The sequence below is a fragment of the Oryctolagus cuniculus genome, chromosome 15 (genome assembly GCF_964237555.1).
Source record: "Oryctolagus cuniculus chromosome 15, mOryCun1.1, whole genome shotgun sequence".
In the NCBI taxonomy this organism is placed as follows: Eukaryota; Metazoa; Chordata; class Mammalia; order Lagomorpha; family Leporidae; genus Oryctolagus; species Oryctolagus cuniculus.
In genome coordinates this window covers 29,899,322-29,914,586 of record NC_091446.1, presented here as the reverse complement: position 1 = coordinate 29,914,586, position 15,265 = coordinate 29,899,322, and the positions used below count along the sequence as shown (strand labels likewise).

The following is a 15,265-nucleotide window of genomic DNA, read 5'->3' as shown; positions in this document are numbered from 1 at the left end:
AATGACACCGATCTAAGATATGATGAAAACACAAGTTGTAGGCTTACAACTACACAATGGAAAACTTGGACATTAAGGATACAGAATGCCTTGCTGATGCAGCAGAATGAAATAATTTAATATAAAACACAGATTTTATCAAGGTCTTTTTATACTTAAGATTCTGACAATCTTCTACATAAGGACATACTTATTCTATATTTCTTGCTTTTCCTTCCTAATAATAGCAGACTACTACCATTTACTTTTTCCTCTGGAGAAAAAAGAGAGGTGCCACTAATAAGACAAAAAAAGCAGCCATGAAAACCACTGTTGTACTAGAATAATTTTAAGAATGATAAAGAGTACTGCTGATAAAGTATAAAAGTGGGGACTGTCCCAGGAAAAAAGGATGTACAGCCATCCTAGATAAATGAATCAAAAATAATTAGTGACAGGTACTATTACTGACTTCATTTAATCTTCAAACACTACTAGAAAAGACAGTTTCCATGATATACAGGAACTGAAACTTGTGAGTCCAATTTATCCCTAAACCCTTACTTTTATCCATTATGGTACCTACCTCTAGAAACACAAAGCATCTATTGGATATTTGTCTGAAATTCAGGAATGACAGGAAAAATAATCTTTATATACCAAAATCAAAGATAATTTCCAAGGGAGACATCAAGAATAAGAATGAGATCTGTGATTTTTTTTTCTTACCTCAGCATAGTGGATGGCCTTTTCTTCCATTTCTTTCCATGCCTTTAGCATTTTTTCTGAAGCTTAAAAAAAAAGTTTAAATTAGTTAATTCAGAAACAGGTATGGCTTTAATTACTAGTTTACCTGTTTTCCTGTCATATCAACATCAAAGATGTGTTATGACTTATCCCCCAAAAAGATACACTGAAGACCTAACTGCTAGTACCTCAAAAGGTGACCTCATTTGGAAATAGGGTTATTTTAGACATAATCAGCTACATTAATATTCAGACTGAAGTAGGGTAGGACTTTAATCCACTATGACTCAGTCTTTAAAAGAAATGACACAGGAATACAGTCATATTTAGGAAGAGTGCCGTGTGACAATGAAGGCAGCTGCCATTAACAAACCAGGGAAATCCAAGGCCTGCTGGCAAACCTCAAGAAGCTGGCAAGAAGCAAGGAAAGATTCTTCCCTAAAGGCTTCAGAGGGAAAAAAGGCCTTACTGATATCTGAATTCTGGACTTTCAGCTTCCAGAACGCTAAGACAATAAATTTTTGTTCTTTTAAGCTTTCCAGTTAGAATAGTTTGTTAAGGAAGTCCTGGGAAACTAATGCAGATGGCTTTCAATTTAAAAAAAAAGCTTTAATATATGAATATGTTTTTTTAAAAAATCAAATACTATAAAAGGATGTAAAAAGAAAAGACTCTTTCTTCTTCTTCCCTTCTATTGTCCATTCTAAGGGATCTTACTATAATGATTGTTTGCTACACGGACACATACTCTATTCCTTTACAAGTGAGACAATCTTTATATTCTTTTTCTTTACTATTTTTCACAATTTAAAAAAATTACAGCCAATTAAAGATCCAAGTGATCTTTTAATATCAGCACATAGATATCTACCTTATTCTTTCTGAACAGGTATACAGTAAGCCTGTGACAAGTCAAAGATATTTCAATGAAATAATTATATTTTGTCATTGATGAGAAGGCCAATAATACACAACTAGAAATAAAACAGCAATTATAGAACCAGCTCTGGGAAGTAATTTATTCACCTAACTGGACACTGCTCATCGCTTATTGTGAGATACACATACCTTGCTCAGGACAAGTACACAAATAGTATCTGTTTCCTAAAAAGGATTTGTTTCATGAAAGGAAACAGAAATACTGGTGGGAATTCCTCCAGTTTATTTGAATTTTAACTGTTTTTTTACATTTCCTTGATACATCTAAAGGAGAAAAGCTTGGAGTCCAATAGTGAAAATATGGAGATTGTGTGTCCACAGTAGATGACTAGAAAGAAACATAACCTTGGAGTTATTTGCAGTATTATTTACAGACAGATAGGAAGCGTAGATTTCCCTGGCTGTGCTGGCCCATTTGGGCTGCTATTAAAAAAATACGTTAGAGGCTGGTGCTGTGGCACAGCGGGTATGGCCACTGCCTGCAGTATCAGCATCCCATATGGGTGCCAGTTCTAGTTCCAGCTGTTCTGCTTCTGATCCAGCTCTCTGCTATGGCCTGGGAAAGCAGTGGAAGATGGCCCAAGTCCTTGGGATGCTACACCTACGTGGGAGACCTGGAAGAAGCTCCTGGCTCCTGGCTTTGGATCGGCGCAGTTCTGGCCGTTGCAACCATTTGGAGAGTGAACCAGCGGATGGAAGACCTCTCTCTCACTCTGACTCTCCTTCTCTCTGTGTAACTCTTTCAAATAAATAAATAAATCTTAAAAAAAATATATAGTAGACCAGGTGGCATAGAAATAACTTTTTTTTCTTACAGTTCTGGAGGCTCTGGAAAGTACAAAATAAAGGTGCTGGCAGATTGGTCTGTTAAGTGCCTGCTTTCCAGTTCACAGTAGTTGTCTGCTCGCTAAGCTCTCACATGGCAGAAGAGACAAGGGGTCTCACTCAGACTTTGTTATAAGGGCTCTTATCTCATAAAGGCTCTATACTCAGGACCTAATCACCTCCCAAAACCCTACCTAATATCACCACACTGGTGATCAGGAATTCAGCACAAGAATTTTGAAGGAACACAAAAACTGGCTAAGAAATCATCCCAGTCTAAATTTTTTTTTTTCTATCTATCAAAAACTGAGACTAGAAATTCAGATTCTTAAATTGCTTCTGTATTATCTTTTCTGGAGCTAAATAATTTTAGTTGCTCAACTAAGGGATTTTAAAAAGAGAACTAACATTTAAAACAAACACGGCTGGGGCCAGCACTGTGGCGTAGCAGTAAGGCCGCCACCTGCAGTCCCTGTGTCCCATATGGATACCGGTTCAAGTCCTGGCTGCTCCACTTCCCATCCTGCTCTCTGCTATGGTTTGGGGAAGCAGTAGAAGATAGTCCAAGACTTTGGGCCCCTGTACCCACGTGGGAGACCTGGAAGAAGCTCCTGGCTCCTGGTTCCTGGCTTCTGCTCAGCACAGCTCTGGCCATTGCAGCCTTTTGGAGAGTGAACCAGCAGTTGAAAGTCCTTTCTCTCTCTCTAGCTCTCTCTCTCTGCTTCTGCCTCTCTATAACTCTGACTTTCAAATAAATAAATAAATCTTTTAAAAAAATAAAACAAACATGGTTTATGATGATCTAAGTTATCCTGGCTTTTGTTCTAATATTCATGTAAATGAAACAACTGGCTTTGAGTCAGGAAGGCAAAACAGTAGACAGCTTCAAGAGACTAGATATTCCTTTCAAATACATTATCTAAACACTTACATATCCCATATGTCATTTGTTCGCTGTATCTCTCCAAGTCAAGCTGAATGCTTTTGTGAAAAAATTCCAATTTAGCTTTCAGTTGCTGTGATGCCGAGATCAAAGTGTTCTTCATTTTTGTCAAGTTAGCATTATATCTAAGAAGGCTTAACCTAAAGCACAGCAAAAGAAAAAAGGTTTTGTACTATATCAGCATTTAAAACACTGGACAAAAATTTAAGAACATAAATTGCTATAAGCCCAAAGCCCAAGTTTCTGTTATCAATTTATGATAAATACCTAATCTCTAAGATAGTCTATGATAAATAATCTCCCTACATAAGGCCTGTTCAGAAACTACTACTCTCGTGCCACTGGAATTGGATTTCAGTCCGTGAGTAAGAATTCTACAAGTCAGGTCTGAAAGTCACATTTCAAATTGGCCCAATATATTAGTACTGCATGAAATATTGATTGGTGAAAACTGGCAATATTAATACTTTAGTATCTGTTGAACATGACATTGTGGTTACAAACTACAGAATCCACTTACATTGCTGCTCTTTGTCCCTGAAAGAGCCTGCTGTAATCTTCCTTCAGCCCAGACACATAGTGCACTGCTTCAGCCCAAACTTTACGTAGCTGTATAACTGGAAGTTGTATTTTGCTGTCCTGTACTATATGCAAGAGAAGAAGACAAGATACTTTTGAGGATTTTTAGAGCACTTGTCATCCTCTATGATTTCCTATGAAAAACTGACAAATTGTTACAGCTCAGAAAAGCCTAGGACACATGACAAATGGTATCCTGGATTGACCATAGAATAGAAAAAAAGATATCAGATGAAACTAAGGAAATCTGAAGTAAGTATAAAGCACAATTAATAATGACATTTTGGTTCAAATGTACCATACTAACATAAGATGTTAATATTAGTGCAAACTGTATGTGTGAGGGAGGGAATTATATGAGAATTCTATACTATCCACTCAATTTTTCTACAAATCTAAAATAATACAAATCTTAAATAAAGCTATTAGTTAAAAAACTAAAATAAAAAAGGAAATATGGGGGAGATGTGGGTGTCTGTCCCAGCTGTTAATTCCCAGTTTGGGATATCCACATCCCTTATTGGAATGCCCGGTTCAAGTAAGGGCTACTGGGGCCAGTGCTGTGGCGCTGTCTGCAATGCCGGCATCCCATATGAGTGCCAGTTTGAGTTTCAGCTCCTCCGCTTCCAATCCAGCTCCCTTCTAATGTACCTGGGAAAGCAGCAGAGGATGGCCAAAGTCCTTGGGCCCCTTCACCCACATGAGAGACCAAGAGGAAGATCCTGGCTCCTGGCTTTGGCCTGGCCCAGCCCTGGTCACTGAGGCTGTTTGGGGAGTGAATCAGTGGTTAGATCTCTCTCCTTTCTCTCTGTCTCTCCCTCTCTCAGTATAACTCTGACTTTCAAATAAATAGATTAATCTTTAAAAAATAAAAAAAGTACCAGCTATTTCATTTCTGATCCAAATTCCTGGTACTACCCATCCTGGGAGGCAGCTAGCAATGGTACAAATACTTGGGTCTGCTGCCCACATGGGAGACCTAAGTGGAGTTCTGGGCTCCTGGCTTCAGTCTGGCCTTAACCTGGTTATTGCAGGCATTTAGGGAGTTACCAAGTGGCTAGAAGGTCTCTCTCCAACTGCCTTTCTGCCTAATAAAATAAAAATAAATATTTAAAATATATGAACAAAAATAAGTAAGTAAGTATGAGGAAGGAGATACTGAATGGAAAGAGACATGAAGAAACTTTCTGAAGTAAAAGAAATGTTCTATACTTTGATTGTAGTTTGAATTACACAGGGATATACATATCAAAAATCAAATTATATAACACGTACAGTTGAAAAGGAAACAAATAAAAGGTGACAAAAGAGGAAACATAATGTATTTTTCAGTTCCCTATGACCACATTTTGTTTTTGATTTTTTTTAATAGATTTATTTATTTACTTGAAAGTCAGAGTTACAGATAGAGGAGAGGCAGAGAGAAAGAGGTCTTCCATCTGCTGGTTCACTCTGCAATTGGCCACAACAACCGGAGCTCTGCCGATCTGAAGCCAGGAGCCAGGAGCTTCTTCTGGGTCTCCCATGTGGGTGCAGGGGCCCAAGGACTTGGACCATTTTCCACTGCTTTCCCGGGCCACAGCAGAGAGCTGGATGAGAAGTGGAGCAGCCAGTACTAGAACTGGTGGGATACGGGATGCTGGTGCTACAGGCAGCGGCCTCACCCACCGCACCACAATGTTGGCCCCGTCCTTGATTTTATAATTTTGTGCATGATTTTAGTTTGCTTAGGCATAAATTGATCAAATGCTTAATTTCTTCAAAAGCAAAGAGTACTTTTCACATTATAAATTGAAACATTTGAGCAGCAAGCAGTATTCACAGGATAAAGCAAATACTTGAATATGCTTAGATAATGAAGGGACAATTTAAATGCAGACTTAGTTAGTAGGAGAACTTCATTCTCCTATCCTCAGGAAAGCAAGTCTTCTCCTAAGGAAGGGATTTGGTAGAGATATAAAATCTACCTTTCAGGGCCAGCATCGTGGCATAGTAGGTTAAGCTTCCACCTGTGGTGCCAGCATCCCATATGAGCTGCTCCACTTCCTATCCATATCCCTGCTAATGTGCCTGGAAAGGTAGCGGAAGATGGCCCAAGTGCTTGGGCCTCTGCATCCATGTGGGGGACCCAGAAGAAATTCTGGGATCCTGGCTTTGGCCTGGTCCAGCCCTAGCCCTTGTGGCCACCTGGGGAATAAACAGGTGGATGGAAGAACTCTCTCTCTCTCTCTGTCTCTCCTCCTTCCTCTATGACTCTTTCAACTAAATAAAAAATAAATCTTTAAAAAAAACACCAAGTACCTTTTACCCTCTGAGCTATATAAATCTTATTTTGCCACATATGGAAACATCAAGTGTGAGAGATAAAAAAACAAAAACACCAAGGGACAATTTCTACTAATCATTTTAAGAGTCAAATCACATTATTTCAAATTAAAATTCAGCTTCTAAATGTACAATATATACTTACCAATATAATTTACACAATCAGATAAACTTCTGGAAGCAAATGGCCCTTCATATACAGTTTTACTTTTATCAAACAAATAAACCATATAGCTATCACAGCCTCTCTGAAAAAGAAACAATTAAAATTCAGCCCAAAGATTCTTGAAAATCCCAAGTTCTCTAAATACTTAAGTATCAGATTTCCTAGTATAAAATGCCAATGAACAAAGTCAATGTGCATTAGCAAACACATCTTACAGAATTAGAGTCTAAACTTTTGTTGAAAGGAAAAGAAACACTTCAGTATGGGCTAAAGTGAAAAACAAACTCAAAAGAGCAAATGCAAAAAGGCATTTACCTATACAATAAAATGATCATTCAATAATAAAAAGGAATGAAGTATAAATACATGCTTCAATCTCAAAAAATAGTATTAAATTAATCAGATACAAGAAACTATACATTATTATATTATTCCATTTGTCTGACATGTTCAGAAAAGAGTTCAGAGTAGCACTGCAGTCTATTGACAGAAGTGGATTTATGGTTGGCTAAAGTAGGCAGAAAGATTAATAACTAATGGTCATTCGGGTGATCACTGACGTCATACATAGAGTGTTAATTGTTAAATTAACAACAGGAATCACTGTGCACTAACTCCCCATGCAGAACGTCTGTCCTCAAAGAGCTGTATTATGAGAGTAAACAGTAAAACTTGTTCTCAAAGATTTATTTTGTTTTAGTGTATAACATGGAGGATATTCTCATATCTTGTGAGTTTTAGTTATGCCTAAGTATCCAACTCCATAGCTTGTTTTCTTAGGTGCTTCCTTATAATTAACGACAGAATTTGTTCTCAGGACCCATTTTTTTTTAATGTATTAAATGGAGGATATTCTTATGATTCATAAAAAATAATTAATGGTCATGAAGGCTCTTATTGAGAAAGAAAGGTTTTTTTTTTTTAATTTATTTTTTTGACAGGCAGAGTGGACAATGAGAGAGAGAGAAAGATCTTCCTTTTGCCGTTGGTTCACCCTCCAATGGCTGCCACGGCTGGTGCGCTGCGGCCAGCGCACCGCGCTGATTCGATGGCAGGAGCCAGGTACTTATCCTGGTCTCCCATGGGGTGCAGGGCCCAAGCACCTGGGTCATCCTCCACTGCACTCCCGGGCCACAGCAGAGAGCTGGCCTGGAAGAGGGGCAACCGGGACAGAATCCGGCGCCCCAACCAGGACTAGAACCCAGTGTGCTGGCGCCGCAGGCAGAGGATTAGCCTAGTGAGCCGCAGCGCCGGCCGAGAAAGAAAGGTTTTCAAACACATTTATGGTGACAACTGCACAATTTGGTACACTTTAAAATAAATCACTGAATTATATACTTGAAATGGGTGAATTATGTGGTATCTAAGATAGGCCTCCAAAAAGTCACAAATATAAAAATAAAAAATATAAAGCAAAAAACCCTCATGACCACAATCATATTTTATCACCCCTCTATCTTCTGGCAGGATCTGTGAGACTGCTAGTTTAATTTCAAAGTTCTTGGCTTCAAATGAAAGAAGGAAACGTGGGAGGAGAGACCTGGCACCAAAGAAAAAATATAACAAAGTTCAACATAACAAACATTTCATTTCTATCTTGTTCACCTTGTAAAAACAATAAGTAGAGTAAACTAAAAAACTCATTATAAAATGTGTACCATCCCAAGGGATTCCAAGGATGCATAAAAAATGCAGACCTCTCTACAAAGAGGTTTCTTATCAGACTGTAGGTATATTAAAATTTGCTTACAACTCCATCTAGAACACACTGAGAGGCTGGTTTTCGAGGATCCAGAGAAATTCCTGTCTCTGAAAGAAGCTCTTGAGAACCAGTATTTATTCCAGTTTCACGCTCAATACGAGACTGTAGTGAATGAAGACTTTCATCAGGTGGTAACAGAAAAGAAATTATCTTTGCAGAAGTCATGTTTAGGATGTGCCCTATCTGTAAATAGGAAAAAGATACACAGTGATCATTTGCTATATTTAAGATTCAGTTGCAAGACAAAAAAAGAGGAGGAAAAACAAAAGACATTATTTCTATACTAAAGAAGGTTCACTCATTCTCTAAAGTGAGAGAGATATCCTCCTATAATTATGACATTCTGAAAATTAAAAAGTAGTTTACTTTTCTATTACAATAGATATTAGCTCCAACAAATAAAATTTCAAATTATTAGGAAGGCCCAAAATCAATAAATAAAAATCTCAATTTAAAAAAATATATATTTATTTTGAGAAATATCATAGACCTAAAAGGAAACAGTCCCATCTAAGAAATGTCTACCAGATGCCAACCAAAGAGTTAAAAGCTTCCATATGACATCCCCTTTAACTGGATCTCCTAATCTCCATTTTAGCAGAGGGAGAAACCGAGGCTTTAAGAAATTAAACCTGTTAGGGATCACAGTGACTGGTAAAGCCCAGATCTGAACTCTTAACTGACTACCCCATGTTGCCTCAAGAAGAGGCAACATCAATTATCTGATAGGAGAGCAAGGTGTCCTAAAACGTATAGGAAAAGTGCTGTAACCCTCATATGGCAACCAAATCTCAGAGCAGTGACCTAAGGGTCCAAAATTAGAACAATCTCATTACTCTGACCTAAAACCCCAGTAAAAGAGCCTGATGCAGGTCAAATGAGTGTGAGACTGAATCAGGTGGGGCTACATCCAGGTAGTCAAGGATAGTTACAGAATTGGGGGTCACTCTTTTGAACACAGGGTTTTAAATTCTCTTCCTTCCATCACCCTTAGATAAGTCATATAAAACTAATACCTACATTTCTCCCATTTGCATTGACTAGTATATGCAAATGATTAAAACTGTCTCTGCCAGAAAGCGTCACTACAAAGGTAAAGCATTGATCTAAGGTACTAATTATTTCTTTTTTTGTTCCCCTTAAATACAAATTTTAACTGATGTTTTCAAACCCACAAAATTAAAGATGACAGTATCCCAACCCTCCTGCCAACTTTGTGAATGCCTTGTCTAGTTTCAATCATGGTTTATATAGAACCAATCTTCATTCATCTATACCTCCTTAATAGCCCTTTTTCTTAAGGTACTTTTTTCTTTTTTTGGTCTCTGGAAAGCTTAATTTTTGACACATAAACACTGTATATATTTAAATTGTATAAGCACAAATTATCTCTCTCCTTTTTTTTTTTTTTTTTTTTTTTTTTTGAGAGGCAGAGAAACAAATAGCAAGGGGGAGATAGACATGGAAACAGAGAGTACGTTCCCATCTGCTAGTTCATTCCCCAAATGCTCACAATAGGCTGGAACTGAGAGCCAGGAACTCAATCCAATTCTCCCCCATGAGTGGCAAGGATTTAACTACTTGAACCATCACCTGCTTCTTCCCAGAATGTTTATTAGTGGGAAACTGGAATTGAAAAGAGTTGGAACTGGAACTCAGACACTTGGATATGGCAAGTGGGAGTCCCAATAGGTGACTTGGTCAAACGCCCACCCCACACTTTTAATTCCATTTTCTACGAACTTTTTGAAGTAACCACATACAACCTGATGTATGGCTATACACTGTGAAAGATTACTACATTTCAGCTAATTAACACACCTATCACCTCTTCAGTTATCATTTTTGTACTTTTTTACCAACATCATCTTCTCCCAACCCCACTACTCCAGGCAACCACCATTTTACTCTGCTTCTTTGACTATTTAGATTCTACAGATAAGTGAGACTATGCAGTATTTCTCTTTCTGTTACCCAAGTGGCAGGATTTCCTTCTTTCCCCACCCTCCTAAATATTTTTTCAATTGAAAGGCGGAGCAAGAGAAACAAAAAGAGAGGCAGAGGGAGGGGGATCTTCCATCCACTGATTCACTCCCCAAATGGCCATAAAAGCCAGGTCTGGGCTTGACTGAAGCCAGGAACCCAGAATTCTATCCGGCTCTCCCACATGGTTGGCAGGGGCCCAAGCACTCGAGCCATCTTCCACTACCTTCCCATGAACATTAGCAGGGAGCTGGACCAGAAATATTGCAGTGAGGACTCAAACTGGCACTCTGACTTGGGGTGGTAGCATTGCAAGCAGGGTTTAACATGCTGCATCATAAAGCCAGTCCCACCCTCTCTTTTTAAAAACTGAGTAACATTCCATTGTGTATACACCACATTTTCTCTATCCATTCATCTGCTGATGAACATTTAGGTTATTTCTGCACTCAGATTATAGGGAAAGTTACACAGTTGAAGAGACTACCTGAGAGAAGGAAGGAAAAATAATATGGCAAAAGAGAACCAAAGAGAGAGTCTCAGGATATAGTTATATTTAGGGGCATGTAAAGAAGGAGTAATTACAGAAGTATTTTGATGTTCATCCATGTTGTTATGTGTGTCAATGGTTCGTTCCTTATTGCTGAATTGTACTCCATGCTATGGATATACCATGTTTTTTTGTCCATTCGACTGTTGACAAGAAATCTGGATAGTTTCCAAGTTTGGGCTATTAAAAGAAAACCACTATAAGCATTTTGAATTATATGTTTGGTCGGGCAATACACATTCATTCCTTTAAGATAAATTTCTAAGAGTACAATGGTTGGGTTTTATGGTTGTTGTGTGTTTAATTTTTTAAGAAGCTACCAAACTATTTCCTAAGCTGTTATACCATTTTACATTGCTGCTGGCTGTGTTTTAGAGACCCAGGTACTCTACTGCTTCGCCAACATTTGGTATGAATAATCTGTTAAATTTTAGCCATTTTAATAGGTATGTAGAGATATTTCATCATGGTTTTATTTGCATTTTCCAAAATACTAATGCTAACGAGCACCTTTTTTTTTTTTTTTTAAACAGGCAGAATTAGACAGTGAGAGAGAGAGACAGAGAGAAAGGTCTTCCTTTCTGTTGGTTCACCCCCCAAAATGGCCAGAAGCCAGGTGCTTCCTCCTGGTCTCCCATGCGGGTCCAGGGCCCAAGTACTTGGGCCATCCTCCACTGCCTTCCTGGGCCACAGCAGAGAGGTAGACTGGAAGAGAGCAACCAGGACAGAATCCAGCGCCCCAACAGGGACTGGAACCCGGGGTGCCGGCGCGACAGGTGGAGGATTAGCCAAGTGAGCCGCTGCGCCGGCCAACAAGCATCTTTTAATGTACTTATTTGCCATGTGCCTATCCTTTGGTAAAATGTCTGTTCAGATCTTTGGTTCATTTAAAAAACAACTGTCAAAAAAAAAAAAAAGTAAAGAAGGAATAATCAAATGCTTGTGCTTGATTATCTTCATTGGTAGGTTCAGTGACATTTAAAACTTTCTTACATATTTAAAGCTTTTCATAAGAATAGATGGAAAAATACACATGCAGACTCTTCAAATTGCGTTCTTAAAAAGAAAATATTTCAGCAAATTTTCTGTTGCTTTCTTTTTTCAAGTTGGACTCATCTAATATTTACTTATTTGTTTTCACTTCATTTCAAAGGCAAAGAGACAGAGACAGACAAAGAAATCTTCCAACTAATGGTTCGCTTCCCTAATGTCCACAATAGCCAGGTCTAGACCAGGCTGAAGCACAGAGCCTGGAACTCAATCCATGTCTCCCATGTGAGTGGTTGAGACTCAAATACTTGAGTTATTGCCTGCTGACTCCCAGGGTGTGCATTAGCAGAAACCTGGAATCAGAAGTGGGGGTCTCAAACCCAGGCACTCTGATATACACAGCCATCTCAGGAGCTGTACCAAATGTCTGTCCATGGTGCTTTATTTTTTATATGAAAAATTAAAATGGTACCATCCCTTCCTTGCACAAAATGTCCCACAATAACACCAACCTGTTTTACAGTTTATGTTTCTATGGTTTGGCTCTTTGATGCTCCCTTCTCCCACTCCCACCACTCTCCTAATAACTTACTTATTCTTCACAATTCAGTCCCATTATCATGTCCAGGAAGCATTCCTGAAGCCTCCTGAAACACTCTGAGTAGTATCCTACACACATCTTATTCTGTGCAACCTCATAACAATACTGATCTGCTGAGGAAGATATTACGGTCTCTCAGCTAAAGAGAGGGTAAATATTTGCTGAGATCCCCAGATAGGTAAACAGTGGTGCTACAAACTGAACTAAAATCTATGGACCAGAAATCCCGTAACTCCTCACTCTCTATGACAAGCAGATGCTCAGACCTCTTCAAAGCAGAAATGATACTATGATTACCATGACAAGTCTGCAAAAAAACTTAAGATATGTACACCAAAACTTTTTCTGATGCAACACAGAAATAAAAAGTGCCATCAAGTCCTATTTTGCCAGCACACTGGGGAATGATTTTATTCTTTGGCACAATAAAAAAATATAAAATCAAGAAGCCAGATATGTTTCCAGTGTCAGCCAAGAATAGTATCAACATGAACTCCAGTTTCCATTTAGTAAAGTATGCCAAGATTAGATATAAAATTTTATATGATTATGATTTCCTATGTCAATTTTAGAAACCCTGTATACCACAGACAATCAATGATTATGGAAATACTACAGATGAAAGTTGTTTGTGGGTATATATTATAATAGAACTATCTATACCTCTAATCCATATCAGCAGGCATTTACTGAGAATCTGATATATGCCCTGCTCTGTACAGAATGCCAAGGTAGAATGGAGTGACTGTTAATAAAAGCAGTAAAACAATCTCAACATTGAAGAAGACAATCTACGTGGAGAGGAGTGAATAGCAGATAAGAAATACAGAATATAGAAAATGTGATTAAGTGAAAAACTGTGTGATAGACACCATTTAAAGAAGAGGCAAGTTTAAGATATGCCAGATATGGAGATAAACGAAGGTGGAGCTCACACTGAGGAGTGACAGCATCTCCCAAGAATCAAAAATGGACAGAGTTTGATGGCATAAGGAGTAGGTGCAAGCTGACTCTGAGTGAGGCCAAGGCTAAGAGAAGCAGGAATGAGGCTTGTACTTGGTTAGAGTGGATCTGCATTAGGAAAGCCACCAAAGGCCAAGCAGATCAGTTTAGATGTGACTTGGTAGACAAAAAAGAACTACGTTAGTTTCCCAGACAGAAGAGTAAAAGCATTTTCAGAAGATGAGAGTACAGTTCATATTGCACTATGCAATGGGGAGTGAGTACAGAAGCAGGAAGACCAGCAGGAACTTTCCTTACCAAACTAAATCCAGTATCATTATACCCAAATGAAAGGTGAGAATGCCACCTCATTAGGAGAAAATTCAAAAGATGCTTCAAAGGAATAATCTACAAAGACCACTTAGAAGAAAAATGAGAAAGTTAGCTACAGAAGTAAAGTAAATAAAAATTAAAATATAACAATTATGAGAATATCATTTTCTTTTTCAAGGAAGTGTCAGGAAAAGATTATTGAAGGCATTTGTACTCATTTCCAAATCAATCTGTTAACTTCAATGCAGGTCTTATGAAGTACTCCACTAAAACTAACCTTCAAATTCAGAATGTGATCCATTAAGATGAAACATTTTGGCTGCTTCAAAGTAAGGTCAACAGGTCCCCCTCTCTGCTGAGGGTCCCAATTCAGCATCAACTGTAGCCAGTTTTCCATAGGTTCTACTATTAAACTAGAAAATGTACAAAAACAGGGTAAAATCATTATGTTCTAATTTTCCTTTAGGTTGTCCAATTTCTTTCCTATTGCTTACCTGTACATTTTATATCTTATTTTAAAATAATTCATGAAATAACAAGGGATAAGCATTAACCATTAAAAAAAACAATAAAACAAAAACCGAAACTCATATATGTAAGCCTGTTAATGGCAACTGCAGCAGATGAGTGCTAACTCCATTACGAACTCCTTTACTTCTTCATCTCAAGAGTCTTCCTGATATCTAAGCCGGTCAGTTGAATGGCAGCAGTTCATGTTTCTGCTAGATTGTACTGTCCAGTATGGCAGTCACAAACAGCTACTTACACTTTCAATTTATTTAATATTCATTTCCTTACTTTACTAGCCACCTCTACGTGCTCAATAGAGTTATGGGGTCAACAGAGCTATAAAACATATCCATCATTACAGAAAGGTCTCCTGAAACAAATAACTACTCTGTTGTTCTTAACCCTGGAGAAACTGAGGTAAACTTCATCAACCAGGGGCCAGCACTGTGGTGTAGGTTAAACCTCTGCCTGCAGTGCCAACATCCCATATAGGCATCAATTTGAGTCCTGGCTGCTCCATTTCTGATCCAGCTCCCTTCTGATGGCCTGGGAAAGCAGTGGAAGATGGCCCAAGTGCTTGGGCCCCTGCACCCATGTGGGAGACCTGGAAGAAGCTCCTGGCTCCTGGTTCTGCATCGGCCCACCTCCAGCCATTGCAGCCAGCTGGGGAGTGAACCAGGGGATGGAAGACCTCTCTCTCTGTAACTGTGCCTCTCAAATAAATAAATAAAACTGAAAAAAAAAACAAAACAAAACACTTCATCAACTAAAATACACTTACCTACAAAGGCTATTTGGTTGAGGCAAATGGCTACTAAACCGAACTTCTCCTGTCATCTCTTCACATGCAAATATACACTTTGGATCCTTCTTCTTAATCTTCTCATGCCTTTAAAAACAAAAGATATCTCAGTTAACAACCTGATTCTCAGGGCTGGGATAAGCTGTTGCCTATGATGCTAGCTTTCTGTAAGCGTCGGTTCAAGTCTTGGTGCTCCACTTTGGATCCAACTTCCTGGGAATACAGAAAATGGCCCAGGCCGGCGCCGTGGCTCAATAGGCTAATCCTCCACCTGCAGCACCGGCACCCC

The 15,265-nt window shown here is 38.6% G+C and overlaps 1 protein-coding gene across 1 annotated transcript in view; it reads right to left on the bottom strand.

Annotated features, from left to right (window-relative positions):
• Positions 1-15,265, bottom strand: part of CHUK (component of inhibitor of nuclear factor kappa B kinase complex) — a gene marked incomplete in the record, with an annotated part of 45,203 nt that overhangs the window by 12,547 nt on the left and 17,391 nt on the right. The window contains 7 exon segments of the mRNA XM_070057408.1: positions 709-770; positions 3,422-3,573; positions 3,954-4,077; positions 6,483-6,585; positions 8,254-8,448; positions 13,942-14,077; positions 14,956-15,063. Of these exon segments, the coding sequence (XP_069913509.1) occupies positions 709-770; positions 3,422-3,573; positions 3,954-4,077; positions 6,483-6,585; positions 8,254-8,448; positions 13,942-14,077; positions 14,956-15,063 (880 nt within the window).